Source organism: Podarcis liolepis, assembly GCF_965112155.1.
Source record: "Podarcis liolepis genome assembly, chromosome: 4".
Taxonomy (NCBI): Eukaryota; Metazoa; Chordata; class Lepidosauria; order Squamata; family Lacertidae; genus Podarcis; species Podarcis liolepis.
In genome coordinates this window covers 105,182,581-105,205,019 of record NC_139558.1, presented here as the reverse complement: position 1 = coordinate 105,205,019, position 22,439 = coordinate 105,182,581, and the positions used below count along the sequence as shown (strand labels likewise).

Sequence of the window (22,439 nt, the reverse complement as noted above, 5' to 3'; positions counted from 1 at the left end):
TCCTGATAGCGGCTACAGGTGACTATTGCACCCCATTAAGAGCTGGGAGCTGGCAAACCAAACTGAAATTATTCTGGCCCAGCCATTGGACGCCCATCTTTAATGGATTGAGATTCAGCCGACTCCGTTTCCTCCATCACAGCACACCCACCTAAAAATTGGCCAATATATCCAGGGTAGCATCTGGCAGTAGATCCATGATGTTTGTGGTCAGATCTGTGGTTATGTACAAGATATTTGAATAAAGGGTGAATTTGGGGTTCCCCAATGCAAAAAGTGTGATGATCCATGAGGATCCGTGCTTCAAAACCACGTTTTTGAGCCATGGAGCGGCCAGGAAGCTGTGGATCCGTGTTTTTTGTGGTGCAGGCTGTGCCCCTGGCCATGATGTGTGATTTGACGGTGAATTTGGGCTGATCTAGTGCAAAAAGCTGAGGATCCATGAGGATCCGTGCTTCAAAACCACGTTTTTGGGCCATGGAGTGACCAGGAAGCCGTGGATCCGGGTTTTTTGTGGTGGATGTTGTGCCCCTGGGAATGATGTGTGATTTGACAGTGAGTTTGGGTTGGCCCAATGCAAAAAGCGTGAGGATCCATGAGGATCCGTGCTTCAGAACCAAGTTTTTGGGCCACGGTATGGTCAGGAAGCCGTGGATCCGGGTTTTTTGTGGTGCAGGCAGTGCCCCTGGACATGATGTGTGATTTGACGGTGAGTTTGGGGTGGCCCAATGCAAAAAGTGTGAGGATCCATGAGGATCCGTGCTTCGGAACCACGTTTTTGGGCCACGGTATGGCCAGGCAGGCATGCATCCGAGTTTTTTGTGGTGGATGTTGTGCCCCTGGGAATGATGTGTGATTTGACAGGGAGTTTGGGTTGGCCCAATGCAAAAAGCGTGAGGATCCATGAGGATCCGTGCTTCAGAACCATGTTTTTGGGCCATGGAGTGGCCAGGAAGCCGTGGATCCGAGTTTTTTGTGGTGTAAGCTATGCCCCTGGACATGATGTGTGATTTGACGGTGAGTTTGGGTTGGCCCAATGCAAAAAGCGTGAGGATCCATGAGGATCCATGCTTCAAAACCACGTTTTTGGGCCATGGAGTGACCAGGAAGCCGTGGATCCGAGTTTTTTGTGGTGCAGGCAGTGCCCCTGGACATGATGTGTGATTTGATGGTGAGTTTGGGTTGGCCCAATGCAAAAAGCGTGAGGATCCATGAGGATCCGTGCTTCAAAACCACGTTTTTGGGCCATGGAGTGACCAGGAAGCCGTGGATCCGAGTTTTCTGTGGTGCAGGCTGTGCCCCTAGGAATGATGTGTGATTTGACGGTGAGTTTGGGGTGGCCCCATGCAAAAAGCGTGAGGATCCATGAGGATCCGTGCTTCGGAACCACGTTTTTGGGCCATGGAGTGGCCAGGAAGCCGTGGATCCGAGTTTTCTGTGGTGCAGGCTTTGCCCCTGGACATGATGTGTGATTTGATGGTGAGTTTGGGTTGGCCCAATGCAAAAAGAGTCAGGATCCATGAGGATCCGTGCTTCGGAACCACGTTTTTGGGCCATGGAGTGGCCAGGAAGCCGTGGATCCGAGTTTTCTGTGGTGCAGGCTGTGCCCCTGGGAATGATGTGTGATTTGACGGTGAGTTTGGGTGGCCCAATGCAAAAAGCATGAGGATCCATGAGGATCCGTGCTTCAGAACCACGCTTTTGGGCCACGGTATGGCCAGGAAGCCGTGGATCCGGGTTTTTTGTGGTGCAGGCTGTGCCCCTGGACACGATGTGTGATTTGACGGAGAGTTTGGGGTGGCCCAATGCAAAAAGCGTGAGGATCCATGAGGATCCGTGCTTCGGAACCACGTTTTTGGGCCATGGCATTGCCAGGAAGCAGTGGATCCGAGTTTTTTGTGGTGCAGGCTGTGCCCCTGGGAATGATGTGTGATTTGACGGTGAGTTTGGGTTGGCCCAATGCAAAAAGCGTGAGGATCCATGAGGATCCGTGCTTCGGAACCACGTTTTTGGGCCACGGTATGGTCAGGAAGCCGTGGATCCGGGTTTTTTGTGGTGCAGGCTGTGCCCCTGGACACGATGTGTGATTTGACGGGGAGTTTGGGGTGGCCCCATGCAAAAAGCGTGAGGATCCATGAGGATCCGTGCTTCAAAACCACGTTTTTGGGCCACGGTATGGTCAGGAAGCCGTGGATCCGGGTTTTTTGTGGTCCAGGGGCACGTTTTTGGGCCACGGTATGGTCAGGAAGCCGTGGATCCGGGTTTTTTGTGGTGCAGGCTGTGCCTCTGGACATGATGCGTGATTTGACGGTGAGTTTGGGGTGGCCCGATGCAAAAAGCGTGAGGATCCATGAGGATCTGTGGTTCGGAACCACGTTTTTGGGCCATGGAGTGACCAGGAAGCCGTGGATCCGAGTTTTCTGTGGTGCAGGCTGTGCCCCTAGGAATGATGTGTGATTTGACGGTGAGTTTGGGGTGGCCCAATGCAAAAAGCGTGAGGATCCATGAGGATCCGTGCTTCGGAACCACGTTTTTGGGCCACGGTATGGTCAGGAAGCCGTGGATCCGGGTTTTTTGTGGTGCAGGCTGTGCCCCTGGACACGATGTGTGATTTGACGGGGAGTTTGGGGTGGCCCCATGCAAAAAGCGTGAGGATCCATGAGGATCCGTGCTTCAAAACCACGTTTTTGGGCCACAGTATGGTCAGGAAGCCGTGGATCCGGGTTTTTTGTGGTCCAGGGGCACGTTTTTGGGCCACGGTATGGTCAGGAAGCCGTGGATCCGGGTTTTTTGTGGTGCAGGCTGTGCCTCTGGACATGATGCGTGATTTGACGGTGAGTTTGGGGTGGCCCGATGCAAAAAGCGTGAGGATCCATGAGGATCTGTGGTTCGGAACCACGTTTTTGGGCCATGGAGTGACCAGGAAGCCGTGGATCCGAGTTTTCTGTGGTGCAGGCTGTGCCCCTAGGAATGATGTGTGATTTGACGGTGAGTTTGGGGTGGCCCAATGCAAAAAGCGTGAGGATCCATGAGGATCCGTGCTTCGGAACCACGTTTTTGGGCCACGGTATGGTCAGGAAGCCGTGGATCCGGGTTTTTTGTGGTGCAGGCTGTGCCCCTGGACATGATGTGTGATTTGACGGGGAGTTTGGGGTGGCCCCATGCAAAAAGCGTGAGGATCCATGAGGATCCGTGCTTCAAAACCACGTTTTTGGGCCACGGTATGGTCAGGAAGCCGTGGATCCGGGTTTTTTGTGGTGCAGGCTGTGCCTCTGGACATGATGCGTGATTTGACGGTGAGTTTGGGGTGGCCCGATGCAAAAAGCGTGAGGATCCATGAGGATCTGTGGTTCGGAACCACATTTTTGGGCCACGGTTTCGCCAGGAAGTCGTGGATCTGTGATTTTTGTGGTGGATGCTGTGCCCATGGCCATGATGTTTGATCTGATGGTGACTTTGGGCTGATCTAGTGCAAAAATCATGAGGATTCATGAGGATCCGTGCTTCGAAACCACGTTTTTGGGCCAGGGCGTGGCCAGGCAGGTGTGGATCCGAGTTTTTTGTGGTGTAGGCTGTGCCCCTTACTATGATATGTGATTTGACGGTGAGTTTGGGTTGGCCCAATGCAGAAAGTGTGTGGATCCATGAAGATCCGTTCTTGAAAACCACGTTTTTGGGCCACGGTTTCGCCAGGAAGCCGTGGATCTGTGATTTTTGTGGTGGATGCTGTGCCCATGGCCATGATGTTTGATCTGATGGTGACTTTGGGCTGATCTAGTGGAAAAATCATGAGGATCCATGAGGATCCGCGGTTTTTAACCATGTTTTTGCGCCCCTGCGCCCCCCTGAAACAGTGGATGCGTGATTTTTTTTATGCTTTCTACAGAGTAAGACATGGTCTACAATATTATGGTGGTTTTATTTAATTTGAATGAAAAAATCATATGAATTCACGAGGATCCGTGTAGATCCGCCTTTTACCTTTTTCCCCCAAAAATGAATTACCGGGCGAGCGCGGGTCGTGCCCTTTCTATACCCTCGGAAGATTAGGGGAGACCTGCCCCATACCCCCATAGACCTCCGCCTGGGACCCCCAAAGGGCGACTTGCTGGGTTCGCTGCCCACAATGCGTTTTATTTTGGATCGCTTTGTTTGATGTTCCAATGAAAGTGGTAAATTCTTTTGATGTTATTATGGGTGTGAAATATGTAGGCGGGGGTGTTTATTGGTTTGTATTTGTATTTGTATTTATTTGATTATGTGTTTTGTGTTTTTATATCGTAATTTCATCCTGTGAACCTCCAAATTTAATAAACAAATAAATGGATAAATCGAAATGAATTCCCCCCTCTCCCTGCCGATTAAGAAGCAGCCCCGTCCCCGACACCCATCTGGAAAGAGGCAGGGAGGGGCATTGAGGGGGGAGAGTGGCCCTTGGGGGTCTCCCTGGGTGGCCATGTTGGTACCCCCACCCCTTATTCTGGGGGATGGAATCCAGAGCAGGGGAAGGGTCCACATCCCCCTCTGAGTCTCTCACCCCCACTTTATCCACTGTAGGAAGAACAGAGAGGGCAACTGGCCAGAACTGGGCGGGGAGATGACGGGGGGGCAATTGGGGCATGAGGGGGGTGTCAGTCTGGCAGGAGCTTTGAGGATGAAGGATTTGGGGAAACAGCGGGGGTCCCTGGCTCCGAAAAGCACTCCAGCTTCAGGGAGGGGGGCAAAGTGCCACAGAGTCCTGAACCCCCCCCCCCAGTGGTGCTCAATGGTTCCTCTTGAGTGGCAGAGAAGACACTCCCTTTCCACGCCCCCCCAACTAACCCCCCACCCCCAGGCCTGTCCCCTCCCTCCGTCCCAGAGAAGGAGACACAGGAAGCCAGGTCAGATTGCAGAGGGAGGATTTATTAGAGGGTCAAGCGTCACATGGGGGCTGGAAGGGGAAACCAGCAGGAGGAGGCCGCTTCTCCCTGGGGGTGTCTCAGTGGGACCGGCAGGCCAGCGCATGAGCCACCACCCCGACCAGCTTGTGGAAGGCATGGTGGCAAGCAGGGGTGAATTTCTGTCTAAAGGGGGGGCTAGCAGGAGGGTGATGAGGACTTCGACAGGAGCTGGAAGAGAAAAGAGAGGGTGACTCCTTCTGCCAGGGGGCCCATGTATGGGTCACCCTCTCCCCACAACAGATCCCACAACAGATTCAACAGATTGAGGCTGAATCCTGACAAGACAGAAGCACTGTTTAGGTTGGACTGGGGGCAAGCGGATGTGGGGGGGACTCCCTGGTCCTGAATGGGGTAACTGCCCCTGAAGGACCAGGTGCGCAGCCTGGGAATCATTTTGGACTCACAGCTGCCCATGGAGGCGCAGGTCAATTCTGTTTCCAGGGCAGCTGTCTCCCAGCTCCATCTGGTCCACAGGATGACACCCTACCTGCCCGCAGACTGTCTCACCAGAGTGGTGCATGCTCTAGTTATCTCACGCTTGGACTACTGCAATGCCACCCATGTGGGGCTACCTTTGAAGGTGACGCGGAAACTACAACTAATCCAGAATGCGGCAGCTAGACTGGTGACTGGCAGTGGCCGTTAAGATTGCTGAGCACAATTCAAAGTTTTGGTGTTGACCTTGAAAGCCCTAAAAGGCCTCAGCCCTGTATACCCACAGGAGCGTCTCCACCCACATTGTTCAGCCCAGACTCTGAGGTCCAGCTCCCTTTTGGCGGTTCCCTCACTGTGAGAGGTGAGGTTACAGGGAAGCAGGCAGAGGGCCTTCTTGGTTGTGGCGCCCGCCCTGTGGAATGTCCTCCCACCAGATGTCAAGGAAATGAACAGCTAAATGAAATCTGAATGAAACCCTGTAACAGGAAATGTCTAATGTCTTACAATGTTTTATGTCCTGTAAGCCACCCAGAGTGACACACACACACACACAGCAGCCCCCCCCCCCGCCAGGCAGCCCCTTGGGACAGGGGAGCAGCCTCACCGTGAAGTTGACGGGGTCCACGTGGAGCTTGTTGCAGAGCAGTTCACGCAGCTCAGAAAAAGCCTCCTTGACCTCGTGCAAAGAGGGCTGGAGAGGTTCCTAATGAGAGGTCAGGGCTGGAGAGGTTCCCGAATTGAGCGAAGCGCCTGTGGCACCAGGGGTAGACTACCAGCAGGCTGCAGAGAAGGAACAAAGGAAGGAAGGAAGGAAAAAGGGAGAGGCATGGATGGTTATTATCCAGGTGGAAAGAGGAGCTCCTGCCCAACCTGCTTAGAGAGGCAACCACCCCGGGACTTACCTGCCACGGGCTTCCGCACCAATGACGGCCACACCCATTCTTATCCCGATAGTGGTGATGATCTGCATCTCGGCCATGATGGCTGGCTGTGGGCTGGGAGCTTCTCTCGGCTGCTGGAGAAAACCTTCTGGGCTGAGCTGGAGCTCCTTCCAGGGCTGGAGCCTTTTATACCCTGCGCCAAAGCTCCTCCTCCTGGATTTACGGAAGCTGTCCTGGTTTCTGATTTGATCTAAGAATGTCCTGCTTTTCCTGAAGACATGCCTATTTTCCCCTGAGAAATCGTGGAGTAATGCCACGCCTGTGCCAAGGAGACAAGCAAGTATAAAGGCTTTAGAAGACATCTGAAGGCAGCCCCAAAGGAGCGTCTCCACCTCCATCGCTTGGCCTGGACACTGAGGTCCTCCTCCTCTGGTGATTCAGTTACAGTGTACCAGGCAAAGGGCCTTCTTGGCAGTGGCTCCCTCCCTGTGGAAAGACGTCAGATGTCAACCTGGGTGGCCTGAAAGACGGACTAGGCAGATTCATGGAGGAGAAGCTCTAATGGCTCCTAGTCCGGCTGGCTCTGCTCTCCCTCCACCATCAGAGGCAGCGATGCTTCTGAATCCCACTTGCAGGAAACGGCGTCAAGGGAGAGGCTCTGGGGCTCCAATCCTGCTTGCCCATTGGGGTCCATAGTTGGCCATTGGGAGAAGAGGATCCTGGACTCGATGGGTCCCCTTTGGCCTGACCCAGAAGGCTCTGACTTTTTTCATTCCCAATCTTAAGGAACTCTGGGAAATGGAGTCCTGTGAGGGAGCACTAGGAATTTCCCAAAAAACTTTCAGCAGACATTCTAGACCTTCAAGTCCCCAGAATTCTGCAATACTTTGTTAAACTATTCTCATGCCAATAAAACTTGCTTGTGTGTATTTGCCCACACTGATTCAGGTGACATTTCAAGGGATGCAGAATCATCTTTCTCCTGAGAAACGCCTGCCTGGGACCTGATCTTTTCTGGCTGTAGGACTTTGGGTCACTTTAGAATTCTTCAATTCTTTCTGCACTCCAATTGCATCTCTGTTTGCAATGCTTTCTTGGGCCCTGGCACAGATCAGGGCATGTGGCCAGGATTGCCCAGGGCCACCCCTGTCATTGGGAGTGAGGTGGCTGCTTCAGGGGCAGATGCTGGGCTGGAAGACACAGTGGTGAGGCATCGTAGGACAAACACAGCCTGCCACCCCCAAGCTGGCTTGCTGCCTTCAGGTGCAGGAGAGAACATTGTCCCATCTCCAGCACTGAAGAAAGAGATTGAGCTTCCAGCTGAATCACGGGAGCTGCAGTTTGTTAAGTATTGTGGCTCTTTGAGTGGGTAAACTACACTTCCCAGCAGTCTTTGGGGGAAATCATGTGCTTTCACTGTACGTTGAGTACAGAGCCTGGGAAGATTTGGGTTTCCCCATCCTTGCTGAGGATGGGGACAAAACCCATCACCCTCATGCCCTGGCTGACCACCATCAGTGACAGAGCACTGGGCTAAATGGAGCTTGGTCCAATCTGACAGGGCAGTTTCAAATTTCCCAGGAACTCGCCCTAAAACCCTGCCAGAGGTATCTATTTCTCTGTGATGCGAGTTACCTGTGAGTAAGACCCATCAAATTCAAGAAGACACCCCTCTAGCCAGTGGCGTAGCGTGGGGGGTGCAGGGGGGGCCGGCCGCACCGGGCGCAACATCTGGGGGTTAGGGTTAGGGGGCACAAATCCATGGGTTAGGGGGCGTAAATCCCCGGGTTAGGGGCCGCAAATTACCTGCCTTTCCCCCGGGTGCTGACAACCCACGCTACGCCACTGCCTCTAGCTAGACACGCCGAGAACTGCACTGTTACTTGTTGCCCTTAAATCCCATTTGTATTGGCCATGATTAACTTGATTAACTTGATGAAAATCCCTGTCTCCCAGACAAAGCAGAGGCGAGGTTCTCCCCCAGTCCCAGGCTTGGAAGCAGCCGTTCCCCCTGTGGCTTTTGTTCTTCTGACTGCCAGCCAGGTGTCCTCGGGCGCAGAGCAAGTGCCTTCCTTGCGCCCTCAGGCCATTCGCTGGCCCAGAAAGCTGCCTGGCTCCTTCAGCAAAGGATTTCAACCTTCGCTGGGTCCAGGAATGAGAAGGGACTCGCTCCAGCATCCTACTGGCTAAGCCACCCACCCCAAACACAAAAGAATATTTCAGAATAAGATATTACATTCACAGCAGCAGAAGACGACCTTTCCGTGGACCTTGGGCACAGTGGCTACCAGGCTCCTTTAAGCCAGCCCATGGCACACTGTCAAATGCCACATGGGGGGAAAGCGGGACCCCATTTTCTGGGGCCACACTCCTGCGTGAATCACCTGACCCACACAAGGTCCCTGGCCCCCCAATGTGCTTTTTTTGAGGGGAAATCGCATTCCGACATCGCCTGAGAGCAGGGGGACCCAAATGACTTCCAAGAAAACGCAGGGAAAAATGAGATGTCACATTTATTCTGGCACAGTTGAGGGGATATGCTCTGAGCCACTGAGTGCCTGTGACTGGGGGAGGGGAGAGCAAAGCACGGGAGGGGGGCTGGGGGAGGGGGGGCTTCTGTTGGACATCTGGTTGGCCAGTGGGAGGAACGGGAGCCCAGCTCTCCTCATTTCTTTATTTCCTTCATTCATGTGTATTTATAAAAGCATTTCATATTTATTTATAAAAACATTTCATATTTATTTATAAAAATATTTGTACACCACTGTGTCATACAAAAGTATATCCAGGAGATTTACATCAGTAAAGACATAATACCTGTTTAACCTTTGAAAAAGTGAACAACAGACATCAATTAACCATTTGCAAACGATGCGTTCTTAATTGCCTGCACAATCTGGGAGGAATATAAATGTTTTCAGCAGGCAGCTACAGCTTTGCATGGAAGGTGCCCCTTGAATCTCCAGTGGCATAGAGTTCCACTGGCCTGAGGACATGAAAGGTTCATTTTCTCTCTGTTGTCAAACGAGTCTTGCCAACAACCAGTGATGCTCCTGCAGACTGAGTTATGCTCCTTTAATTCCAATGCTCGCTTGGCGAAAGTATATTTTTGCTGTGTCGGAATCGCTGCTGCTTGGGTGATCTGCAGCAGAGTCATTTTCACCTCCTCCTGAGCAACAGGTCGGCCGCTTGCAGCCGGAGCTATCAAGGGGAGCCAGGCCTGACTCAGCAGGAGGCTGGGCAGATCTGCAAGGTCATCCCTGCATATGGAGCTCATGCAGCAAGCCAGGAGAAGAGGGGGGAGCCCATGGGTGGTGAAGAGAAGGGGCTGCAGGATCAGGATCCCGGAGCAGGGACCGTGAACCACAGCCTTCCAGAAAGGGATGCCTGAGCAGCTCCTGTTCCAGCCCTGTGAAGAAAGCAAGGGGAGCTCTGAGTGGAGAGGAGAGGCAGCTACAAGGCGCCATGATAGGACATCATCATCATCATCATCATCATCATCATCATCATCATCCAAATTTGTAGGCCACCCTATACCCACAGGTCTCAGGCGGTTCACAGGGTAAAATCACAACGTAAAAACACGAAATGCACATTGAAAACAGAAGCAGCCCAATATGTGCCATGGACTTGGGGAGTGTTGAAGGAGAGGCAGCTGTCGTCGGGTGCAGGATAAAGGGCCAAGGAGACTTGCGCTCGAACCCCTGCCCAAAAGCTCACCTCTGGTTTGGCCTGGCCACCTCCCAGGGTCTTTGTGGGGATTCAATGGGACAAGAAGACCCCTATCCCAAACTCCTCCGCAGATTACTAGGTGTTATGTACTGAGTTGAATAGGATCCAAACTGAAGCAGTCTGATTGGTCCTAGAACAATAGGATCCAAATTGCAGCAGTCTGATTAGTCCTAGAACAATAGGATTGAGAATGCAGCAGTCTGAGTGGTCCTAGAACAATGCAGCAGTATGATTGGTTGGCAGGAACCACCCAATCCTGCTCCAGATAGAAGTGAATCCACAACCTGATTGGCTTACAGTAGAATTCCGGAATTAGCCAATCATGTGCAGCCCATTGTGTAAATAATGTATATAAAGCAGATACTGTGAAGGGACTTTCATTCATTCCTCCTCACCACTATGAGCTGAATAAAGAGCATGAAATCACTTTGCGACTCAGTATATTTCACTGGCGACGAGGATGGGATCCCGCTGAGCTGACTGCCACACACAGCACCGCAGCACCGCCACCTGCCGCAACGCTGCCTCGCACCGTGGATCCAGGCTTCAGCTCCGGGACACAAGGAACTCAGAATGGCAGCCAACAGCAGCTTCTCGCCATTCAACCCAGCATCTGGAGACTGGGAAGCGTATGCCTCCCGTTTCACCTTCCTCCTAGAAGCCAAAGGGGTCACTGACGAAGAAGACGCCAAGAAGAGGGCGATATTCTTCAGCGTCTGCGGAGAGGAGACGTTTGAAATCGCCCGAGCTCTCCTTGCGCCTGAAGACGTCGCTACTGTTCCATACAAAACAATAATGGAACAGCTGAAGGGGCACTTTTCGCCGCAGCCCTCAGTGGTGGCTCGTCGAAATGCCTTCTACGCAAAGCGACAAGCCCCTGGGGAAACCATAACTGGGTTTGTGACCTCTCTCCGCCAAGCCGCCCAGTTCTGCAACTTCTCAGAGCTGGAGAACATGCTTCGTGACCGCCTCGTCGGTGGCCTGAAGGATGAGAAGCTGCAACGACGCCTCTACGCTAAGAAGGACCTAACGTTCCAGGTCGCTCTGGAGGAGGCCCTGGCAACGGAAGCTGCCGAGAGGTCGACGCAAGAGGCACGGCCGAGCCTGCCATCCCAACCGAGGGTCCACCACGAAGACCTCACCGACGACTCAGGATCCGACAGGGAGGAGGTGCACCGAGTACAGCAGCGCACTCAAGCAGCGCACAGACCACAGCTGCCTCGACGAGAAGGAGGAAACTGCGCAAGCTGCGGGGAGAGTCACGAGAGGAGGACCTGCCGTTTCCGCAACGCAGAGTGCAGGCAGTGCAGAAAATTGGGACACATCGCCCGGGTGTGTCGGGCTCGGCCCACCCGACACCAGGCATCAGATGACCAACCCAAGAGCCCCAGGTCCCGGGGCCCAACGCACCAAGGCAACTCGACAGAGCTCACGGACTGCCAGGTATACCAGTTGCCCCACCCCAACGTAGAGAAAATTTATGTAGAGGTACAGATAGAGGGGGCCCCATGCCGCATGGAGCTTGACACGGGTTCAACTCTATCCATAATCTCGGCAAGGACCTTAAGGAAACTGTGTCCTACTGGGGGTCCCAAACTCAGGCCGGCCCCATTCACCCTACGGGACTTCCAGAAACGTAAGGTCCCCACAATGGGGGTGGGGACCTTCAGGGTGCAATACCGAGGGCGGACGCGGCAACTGGACTTGCTTGTGGTCAAGGGCCCCTACATTAGCTTACTGGGATTGGCATGGTTTGGACCATTGGGGCTAGCTGTCACTGGGGTGAACCACACTAGCTTACAAGTGGACGTGGATGCCATATGCAAGGAATTTCCAGGGGTTTTCGATGGGAAATTGGGACAGTATACGGCCCCCCCCCCCATTGCTCTACAGCTTGACCCCGCAGTACGACCGGTCAGGCTCAAGGCCCGCCGGGTCCCGTTCGCCTTGAAACCCCGTATAGACGAGGAATTGGACCGACTCGTGGAGCAAGGAGTGCTGGAGCCGGTGCCCAATGCCCCCTGGGAAACCCCAATCGTCACACCCGTCAAGCCTAATGGTTCGGTCCGCATCTGCGCAGACTACAAATGTACCATAAACAAGGCCCTCACGGCCCACGCATACCCAGTGCCAGTGGTCAGCCATGTCCTTGCCACCCTGGCTGGGTCGAAAATTTTTGGCAAGCTGGACTTGGCCCAAGCATATCAACAGCTGCCAGTAGATGAGGCCACAGCAGAGGCACAGACGATTGTGACGCACAGAGGAGCGTTCAGGGTAAAGCGGCTGCAATTCGGGGTCAGCGTGGCACCAGGCATATTCCAGAATCTAATGGACTCTCTCCTTAAAGGGATTCCTGGCGTCACCCCCTTCTTCGATGATGTGTTGATTGCCGGGCCCACACCAGAGGAGTTTGAGGACCGCCTCCGCACAGTTCTGCACCGTTTCCAGACGGCGGGTCTCAAGGTGAAGCGGGAAAAATGTCTACTAGGAGTGCCTCAGGTGGATTTTCTGGGATTTATGGTGGACGCAGAAGGGGTCCACCCGACTGGGGACAAGGTACGGGCCATTTGTGATGCCCCAGCACCCAAGAGCAAGACTGAACTTCAGGCCTTCTTGGGACTATTGAACTTTTACCATTCCTTCCTTCCCCACAAGGCGGCGGTAGCGGAGCCCCTACACAGACTCCTGGACAAGCGGGCCCCTTGGGTGTGGGGCCAGCGCCAGGAGGCCGCATTCCAGGCAGTCAAGGACTTGCTTGTCTCAAACTCTGTCTTGGCACACTTCGACAAGAGGCTGCCGGTGGTGCTAGCATGCGACGCCTCACCCTATGGCATTGGCGCTGTCCTGGGGCACCAACTCCTGGATGGAAGAGAGGTACCGGTGGCGTACTTTTCACAGACACTCAACGCAACCGAGCGGAACTATTCGCAAATCGATAAGGAGGGTCTGGCAATCGTGAAGGGAGTAAAAAAATTCTATGATTTCTTGTACGGGCGGCCCTTCACCGTGGTGACTGACCACAAGCCGTTGCTTGGCTTGTTTGCCCCCAAAAAGCAGACCCCCCAAGTGCTGTCTCCTCGCGTCCTCAGGTGGTCAATTTTCCTTGCCAGCTACCAGTATGCACTGATTCACCGACCTGGGAAGGCGATGGGCCATGCGGACGCCCTCAGCAGGCTACCACTGCCGGAAACAGGCCCCGACCCAGCACCTGCACAAGAGGTTATGACCCTGGAGCTGCTTCCCGACCGCCCCATTCAGGCACAAGAAGTTGCACACCATTCCAAGAAAGATAGGGTCATCTCCCGGGTCCTGGATTGGGTGTGGAGGGGATGGCCCAGCAGCAGCCCCGGGCCAGAATTCGCTGGCTACACAACCCGCAAACATGAACTGTCGGCCCACAAGGGGTGCCTGTTATGGGGAAGCAGGGTCGTTGTTCCCCAGCCCCTCCGCAAAAGGGTCCTCACAGCCCTACACGAGGCACATCCAGGGGTAGTAAGAATGAAGGCCCTTGCCAGGAGTTATGTGTGGTGGCCGGGGATCGATGGAGAGATAGAGGCCTGGGTCAAACACTGCCAGGCCTGCCAAGAATCCCGCCCAGATCCCCCAAGGGCCCCAGTCCAGTCCTGGGAGTCCGCCCGAGCACCATGGTCACGCCTGCATGTGGATTTCGCTGGCCCCTTTCAGGGGAAAACATTCTTCATAGTGGTGGACTCCTACACCAAATGGCTGGAAGTTGCACTGGTACCGTCCACTTCCACATCCGCAGCCATCCGGGTACTAAGCAGGCTGTTTGCAACCCACGGGCTCCCTGACACTCTCGTCTCTGACAACGGGACTGCATTTACGTCAGGAGAATTCCAAACCTTCACAGCACAGAACGCCATCCGCCACATCCGTTCGACGCCGTTCCACCCTGCCACCAATGGCCAAGCAGAACGCATGGTGCGGACCACCAAGGACACCCTCCGCCGCATAACACAAGGGGACTGGGAGTACCGCCTTGCCACATTCCTTTTAGCACAGCACAGCACCCCCAGCTCAACGACTGGCCGGAACCCTGCTGAACTACTAATGGGTCGGCGCCTTGCAATCAGATTGGACCGCCTTCACCCCGATAGAGCTCAGGATGAGGTAGTGGTGGGGGAAGGCAGGAACCCCCAGACCTTCGAGGCCCAGGACCCAGTGTACGCAAAGAATTTTGGGGCAGGCCCAGCATGGGTACCCGCCACAGTCACCAGGGTCACTGGCCCAGTGTCGTACGAGTTGCTAACGGATGGGGGGCAATGCTGGCGCCACCACTGTGACCAGATACGGCGACGATTCCTGGGAGAAACCCAGGAGGAGGACAGGTCAGAGGAGTCCTAAGGGAACAGCGGGGCAGTGAGGCCCATAGAGCAGGAGGGGCCAGCAGGAGAGGCAGAATCAGTAAATACAGAGAGGACCCGTGAGGCCGGAAGGACACCGGAACCAGAACCACGACTGAGTGAGCCGGTTGCACCAGACCAAACAGCCCCATCACAGCCAGTATCCTTGGAACACGAGCCAGAACCTGGAGCCCGGACCAGGGAACACCCCAGGCCGCAACGCACACGTAGGCCGCCGGCATACCTTGAGGACTATGAATGCGACCTCCCGGGCAGGGCTGGAACTTAGAGGGGAGGGGTGTTATGTACTGAGTTGAATAGGATCCAAACTGAAGCAGTCTGATTGGTCCTAGAACAATAGGATCCAAATTGCAGCAGTCTGATTAGTCCTAGAACAATAGGATTGAGAATGCAGCAGTCTGAGTGGTCCTAGAACAATGCAGCAGTATGATTGGTTGGCAGGAACCACCCAATCCTGCTCCAGATAGAAGTGAATCCACAACCTGATTGGCTTACAGTAGAATTCCGGAATTAGCCAATCATGTGCAGCCCATTGTGTAAATAATGTATATAAAGCAGATACTGTGAAGGGACTTTCATTCATTCCTCCTCACCACTATGAGCTGAATAAAGAGCATGAAATCACTTTGCGACTCTGAGTATATTTCACTAGGACACAACGAGGATCGATAAACGAGAGGCTACTCCTGGTTCTAAGCATGACATTCTAGGCAGGCCCTCCAAGCGTCCCTCTTTCCCAGTTTCTGATTTGATCCCGGAATGTCCCACTTTCCCTTAGGATATCCCTGTTTCATCGGGGAAATGGTGGAGGGTATGGAGTTATGCAACCCCCGAGCCAAGGAAACAAGTAACTATACGACCTTTAGAAGACATCTGAAGGCAGCCCTGGAAAGGGAAGTTTTTGAATGTTTTATTGTGTTTTTGCATATGTTGGAAGCCGCTGAGAGTGGCTGCAGCAACCCAGTCAGATGGGTAGGGCATGATTTATATTCTCTTATGGAATAGGATGTCCCTATCTTCACCAGATGGAGAGGTATGTCAGGGCAGCCTGCACTTTGATGCAACAGCCACGTGGCATCCATTAAGAGGGACCGCTGCCCAATCGAGTGTTTCTGCCCACTCCCCAGCCTGGTGCCAACGCCATGCAGCCCACAGTGTTTGCGCAACACACAAGTTACGACAGCCGTCCTTGGACTGAGTCGCACGTGCCGAGTTACTAGCAGAGCAGGTTGGCTTTGCAAGAGCCAAAAGATCCAGAAACTTAATCGTAGACCTGTAAGGGACTCCAGGGGTCATCTAGTCCAGCCCCCTGCAACGCAGGAATCTCAGCTGAAGCATTCCTGGCAGTTGGCTATCCAAACTCTGCTTCAAAACCTCCAAGGAAGGAGAGTCCACCTCTGCTTGTCGGAGTCTGTTGCACTGCTGAACTGTTCTTACTGTCAGAGAGCTTTTCCAAATGATCAGCCGGAATCTCCTTTCTTGCAACTTGAAGCCATGGGTTCAAGTCCTGCCCTCCAGAGCAGGAGAAAACAAGCACGCTCCCTCCTCCATGGGACAACCCTTGAGATATTTGAAGATGGCTCTCATATCTCCTCTCCGTCTCCTCTTCTCCAGGCTTAACATACCCAGCTCCTTCAACCGCTCCTCATACGGCTTGCCTTCCAGACCCTTGATCACCCTGGTCTCCCTCCTCTACACACCTTCCAGCTTGTCCACATCCTTCTTAAACTGTGGTGGCCAGAAGTGGGCGCAGTGTTCCAGGTGTGGTCTGACCAAGGCAGGAGAGAGCAGGACTATGACTTCCCTTGATCTGGACACTAGACTTCTGTGGAAGCAGACTAGAATAGCATTCCCTTTTTTTGCTGCTGCATCACACTGTGGACTCATGTTGAGCTTGTCGTCCATCAAGACCCCTAGATCCTTTTCACATGTACTGCTAGTAAGCCAGGTCTCCCCCACATTACATTGATTTTTATTTCTCCATTCCAATTATGCATAAAATAGTCTTTTCAAGTCTTTTGTGCTTTTTCATATATTTCTTGATCATCTAATAAATTATCATTCAATCTCCAACGAAAAGTCTATTCCTCTAATCCTCTAATCCCAAAGAGTTTTTGGTTGACTGTTAAGGTCATTTTGAATCCTGATTGTGTCTTCTGCTGCTTTAGCTACCATTCCCAGTTTGGTGTCATCTGCAAATTGGTTGAGCACCCCCTCAATTCCTTCATCCAAGTCCTTTATAGAGAGGTCAAACAACAACAGACCCAGGACAGCACACTGCGCACGTCACTTATCACTTCTCCCCAGGTTGATGAGGAACCATTAAGGAGTCCTCTTTGGGTTCAGTCAGTCAACCATCTACCAATCCACCAAATAGTTACCTTGTTCAACCTCCATTTAACACCTTCCTCGCTAGAATATCATGGGGGATTTTGTCAAAAGCCTCACTGAATTCAAGATACACTATGTCCACAGCATTCCCCTGATCCACCAAGTTTGTAACTCCGTCTAAAAAGGGAAAAAAGAAAGAAAGAAATCAGATTGGTCTGGCTGACTTATTTTGGGGAAACCTATACTGGGTCTCAGTAATCGCAGCATCTTTTTCTAAACGCTCATAGACCGACTGTTGATATAGCTAACAGGCTGAGCAAAAGAGCAACTGCTCCGGCTTACCTTCCGCTTCAGTTGGGGAACTCAAGCCCAGATCCTCAGTTGTAGACGGCCCAGAAAGCCCCTCTTGTCTCTGCAGATGAGCTCATCCAGCTGACGGGACAAACGACCTTCCAGCCATCTTCAGCAGCCAGGGTCACATACCCTCCAGCATTTCTCGTTGAGGGTCTTTTCTGCCTTGCAAGGCACCAGTTACTCCACTAATGTTTTGATTTGCTTTTGCTAAGGAATGATGGGTGCATCAACAGCAGAAACTTAAATCACCTGCAAATCACTTCTGCTCCTTGCACTAAATAACCTCGGGTGCCGTAGGTTTCTTGAGCTTAGATTTCTGTTAAGAGACCGCTGACACTTTTACATGACTACACAGCCCCAAGGTTGGTAGGAAGGATGAATCTTCAGTGGGAGATCTGCTCAGTTGTCTGCTGGGTGCCGTCCTTTGGGTTGTTGGGAATGTATTCAGCCACAGTCTGGGGGGGGGGGGGGGATGTGTTCTTTCCCCATGAGCTCAAGCGTGTGCTGGGTGAATCCTTCAGACTCCGCAAAGGACACCCCCTTCCATCGCTGCTTTCTCTAGCAGCACTTGTCATGGCGGACTAGCATGGCCTTTTTTAATGGCGCTGCAACTTGCAAAGCTCATCAGGAGCATAACGGGGGCAATGTATCAGGCACCTCTGTGAAGCCATGAAATGCTGCCTGATGGTTAGCAATGAATAATCTAGCACAGTCCTTCAAAGGAAGTCCCTATTATTCCCATTTGACAGATACGAACATACAGTGGAATCCAAACTAAGTTTGTTGAGCTCAGAACTCATCAAAACCAAGTTAATCACGATTTTATAAATGGGATTTAAGGACAACAAGTAACAGCGCAGTTGTCGGCTTGTCCAGCTAGAGGGGTGTTTTCTTGAATTTGATGGGTCTTACTCACAGGTAACTCCCATCACAGAGAAATCGATACCTCTGGCAGGGCTTTAGGGCGAGTTCCTGGGAAATTTGAAACTGCCCTGTCCGATTGGACCAAGCTCCATTTAGCAAAGTGCTCTGTCACTGATGGTGGTCAGCCAGGGCATGAGGGTGATGGGTTTTGTCCCCACCCTCAGCAAGGATGGGGAAACCCAAATCTTCTAAGGCTCTGTACTCAACGTACAGTGAAAGCACATGATTTCCCCAAAGGCTTCTGGGAAGAGTAGTTTACCCCCTCAAAGAGCCACAATACTTAACAAACTGCAGCTCCCATGATTCAGCTGGAAGCTCAATCTCTTTCTTCAGTGCTGGAGATGGGACAATGTTCTCTCCTGCACCTGAAGGCAGCAAGCCAGCTTGGGGGTGGCAGGCTGTGTTTGTCCTACGATGCCTCACCCCTGTGTCCTCCAGCCCAGCATCTGCCCCTGAAGCAGCCACCTCTCTCCCAATGACAGGGGTGGCCCTGGGCAATCCTGGCCACATGCCCTGATCTGTGCCAGGGCCCAAGAAAGCATTGCAAACAGAGTTGCAATCACTTGAGGATAATTGAGCCCATTGAGGATAATTAATTGGACTTTCAGATTATTACTATTATTATTATTTCACCATTTATCAACAGCGTGGGGAGAGAACAGCAGAGGGAGAGTTGGAAGCTGCAGGGGTAGGAAGACAGGGAGGTTAAACAAGGGCAGGGATTGGGAGCCCACTGCCTGTCTTTTTGGGGTTTGTGAGCCGGGATGGAAATCCCTTTCTCCCAGACGAAGCAGAGGCGAGGTTCTCCCCAGTCCCAGGCTTGGAAGCAGCCGCTCCCCCTGTGACTTTTGTTCTTCTGACTGCCAGCCAGGTGTCCTCTGGCACAGAGCAAGTGCCTTCCTTGCGCCCTCAGGCCATTTGCTGGCCCAGAAAGGTGCCTGGCTCCTTCAGCAAAGGATTTCAACCCTCGCTGGGTCCAGGAATGAGACGGGATTCGCTCCAGCATCATACAGGCTAAGCCACCCACCCCAAACTCAAAAGAATATTTCAGAATAAGATATTACATTCACAGCAGCAGAAGAAGACCTTTCCGTGGACCTTGGGCACAGTGGCTACCAGGCTCCTTTAAGCCAGCCCATGGCACACTGTCAAATGCCACATGGGGGGAAAGCGGGACCCCATCTTCTGCGGCCACAGTCCTGAGTGAATCACGTGACCCACACAAGGTCCCTGGTCCCCCCCAATGTGCTTTTTTTGAGGGGAAATCGCATTCCGACATCGCCTGAGAGCAGGGGGCCCCAAATGACTTCCAAGCAAACGCAGGGAAAAATGAGATGTCACATTTGTTCTGTTACAGTTGAGGGGATATGCTCTGAGCCACTGAGTGCCTGTGACTGGGGGAGGGGAGAGCAAAGCACGGGAGGGGGGCTGGGGGAGGGGGGGCTTCCGTTGGACATCTGGTTGACCAGTGGGAGGAACGGGAGCCCAGCTCTCCTCATTTCTTTATTTCCTTCATTCATGTGTATTTATAAAAACATTTCATATTTATTTATAAAAACATTTCATATTTATTTATAAAAACATTTCATATTTATTTATAAAAACATTTCATATTTATTTATAAAAATATTTGTACACCACTGTGTCATACAAAAGTATATCCAGGAGATTTACATCAGATAATTGAGCCCATTGGGGATAATTAATTGCACTTTCAGATGATGATTATTATTTCACCATTTATCAACTTAGGACCCTTGGAATGTAGGACAGGATTCTGTCCCAGGGAGCTCACATTCAGGTTTGACAGCGTGGGGAGAGAACAGCAGAGGGAGAGTTGGAAGCGGCAGGGGTAGGAAAACAGGGAGGTTAAACAAGGGCAGGGATTGAGAGCCTATGGACTGTCAGCTGGCAGTGGGGATGGGAAGCGGAGTCAGACCACATTCGGAAGACCTCTGGTTCCCCATCCCTGAACAAAAGCTTTGTTCAAAATATGGGCTTTGAAGCAGAACAGGTGTACAAAAAGGGGCAGGAGTAAAGAAATAATTGAGGACTTCTAATGTGACCCAAAGTCATACAACCAGAAAAGTTGAGGTCACAAGCAGGCGTTTCTCAGGAGAAAGATGATTCTGCGCCCCTTGAAATGTCCTCTGAATCAGTCAAGGCAAATACACACATGCGATTCAGAAGCATCGCTGCTTCTGATGGTGGAGGGAGAACAGAGGCAGTCAGACTAGGAACCATCAGAGCTTCTCCTCCATGAATGTGTCTAGAACGTCTTTCAGGCCACCCAGGTTGACATCTGATGTCTTTCCACAGGGAGGGAGCCACTGCTAAGAAGGCCCTTTGCCTGGTACCCTGTAACTGAATCACCGGAGGAGGAGGACCTCAGTGTCCAGGCCAAGCGATGGGGGTGGAGACGCTCCTTTGGGGCTGCCTTCAGATGTCTTCTAAAGCCTTTATACTTGCTTATTTCCTTGGCACAGGGGTGGCATTACTCCGTACCCTCCAGGATTTCTCAGAGGAAAACAGGGATGTCTTAAGGAAAATCACAGCATTCTTTGATCAAATCAGAAACCATCTTCTGTAAATCTGGGAGGAGGAGCTTTGGCCCAGGGTATAAAAGGCTCCAGCCCTGGAAGAAGCTCCAGCTCAGCCCAGAAGGTTTTCTCCAGCAGCTGAGAGAAGCTCCCAGCCCACAGCCAGCCATCATGGAAACCGTCATGATGACAGTCGACGTGCCCGCCATGGGTGGGGATACCCTTGCCTGGTAAGTCCAGGGGTGGTTGACTCTCTAGGCAGGTTGGGCAGAAACTCCTCTTTCCACCTGCATAATAACCATCCATGCCTCTCTTTTTATCCTTCCTTCCTTCCTTCCTTCCTTCCTTCCTTCCTTCCTTCCTTCCTTCCTTCCTTCTCTCCAGCTTGTTGATCGTCTTCCCCTGGCTCGAGGGTAGGATCTCTAAGTTTGGGGACCTCTATGACCCTCCCCTCTCATTAGGAACCTCTCCAGCTCTCTTTGCACAAGGTCAAGGAGGCTTTTTCCGAGCTGCGTGAACTGCTCTGCGACAAGCTCCACGTGGACCCCCTCAACATCTGGGTGAGGCTGCTCCCCCGCCCCAAGGGGCTGCCTGGGGGTGGGCTGGGGGGTGGTGTGTGTGTGTGTGTGTGTGTGTGTGTGTGTGTGTGTGTGTGTCACTCCGGGTGGCTTACAGGACATAAAACATTGAAAGACATTAGACATTTCCTGTTACTAGGTTACATTCAGATTTCAGTTGTTGATTTCCTTGACATCTGGTGGGAGGGTGTTCCACGGCACGGGTGCCACAACCGAGAAGGCCCTCTGCCTGGTTCCCTGTAACCTCACCTCTCACAGTGAGGGAACCACCAAAAGGGTCGCTTTCAAAGGTAGCCCCACATAGAGTGCATTGCAGTAGTCCAAGCGGGAGATAACCAGAGCATGCACCACTTTGGCGAGACAAGCTGGGGGTGGGGTCTCATCCTGTGGACCAGATGGAGCTGGGAGACAGCTGCCCTGGACACAGAAATGACTTGTGCCTCCATGGACAGATGTGAGTCCAAAATGACTCCCAGGCTGTGCCCCTAATCCTTCAGGGGCACAGTTACCCCGTTTAGGACCAGGGAGTCCCCCACACCGGCCTGACTCCTGCCCCCCCAAAACAGTACTTTTGTCTTGTCAGGATTCAGCCTCAATCTGTTGAATCTGCTGTGGGATCTGCCCCCTGGCAGAAGGAGTCACCCCCTCTTTTCTCTTCCAGCTCCTGTCAAAGTCTTCATCACCCCCCCCCCTTTGGACAGGAATTCACCCCTGCTTGCCACCATGCCTTCCACAAGCTTTTCAGGGTGGTGGCTCATGCGCTGGCCTGCCGGTCCCACTGAGACACCCCCCAGGGAGAAGTGGCCTCCTCCTGCTGGTCTCACCTTCCAGCCCCCATGTGACGCTTGACCCTCTAATAAATCCTCCCTCTGCAATCTGACCTGGCTTCCTGTGTCTCCTTCTCTGGGATAGAGGGAGGGGACAGGCGTGGGGGTTGGGGGTTAGTTAGGGGTGTGTGGAAAGGGGGGTCTTCTCTGTCACTCAAGAGGAATCATTAAGCACCAGTGGGGGGTTTTGGGTGCTATGGCATTTTGTCACCCCCAAAAAAGCTGCAGTGCTTTTCAGAGCCAGAGACCTCTGCTGTGTCCCCAAATCTTTTATCCCTAAAATTCCTGGCAAGGTCCCCCCCCGATGCTCCCAGGGGCCCCCCTGGTCTCATTGGTTGTCTCCCCACCCATTTCTTGGTATTTGCTCCTGTTCTGTTGCCCCCTCTGTTCTTCCTACTCTGGAGAAATTGGGGGTGAGAGACTCAGAGGGGGATGCGGACCCTTCCCCTGCTCTGGATTCCATCCCCCGGAATAAGGGGTGGGGTACCAACAGGGGCCACCCAGAGAGACCC

At 52.7% G+C, this 22,439-nt stretch overlaps 2 protein-coding genes and 1 long non-coding RNA gene across 5 annotated transcripts in view; 2 read left to right on the top strand and 1 right to left on the bottom strand.

Annotated features, from left to right (window-relative positions):
* Positions 1–17,107, bottom strand: part of LOC310705377 (uncharacterized protein) — a 224,410-nt gene extending 207,303 nt beyond the window's left edge. For 2 of the 3 annotated variants that reach the window (XR_014525226.1, XR_014525227.1), the window contains exon 1: positions 17,047–17,107. The gene's annotated coding sequence lies outside the window, so the exon portion shown is untranslated. Of the gene's footprint in view, positions 1–16,754; positions 16,882–17,046 lie in introns of all 3 variants that reach the window. The other variant, XR_014525228.1, reaches the window with a different exon arrangement.
* LOC310705410 overlaps positions 1–22,439 on the top strand; it is a 222,745-nt gene that overhangs the window by 197,087 nt on the left and 3,219 nt on the right. The gene's annotated exons all lie outside the window — the stretch shown is intronic.
* Positions 7,728–12,819, top strand: LOC310705799 (uncharacterized protein; the record flags this gene model as incomplete). Its single annotated transcript, XM_083500620.1, has 3 exons — positions 7,728–7,773; positions 10,647–11,431; positions 12,336–12,819. The coding sequence occupies 3 exons, from the start codon at positions 7,728–7,730 to the stop codon at positions 12,372–12,374; spliced, it is 870 nt and encodes a 289-aa protein (XP_083356746.1). The 3' UTR covers positions 12,375–12,819.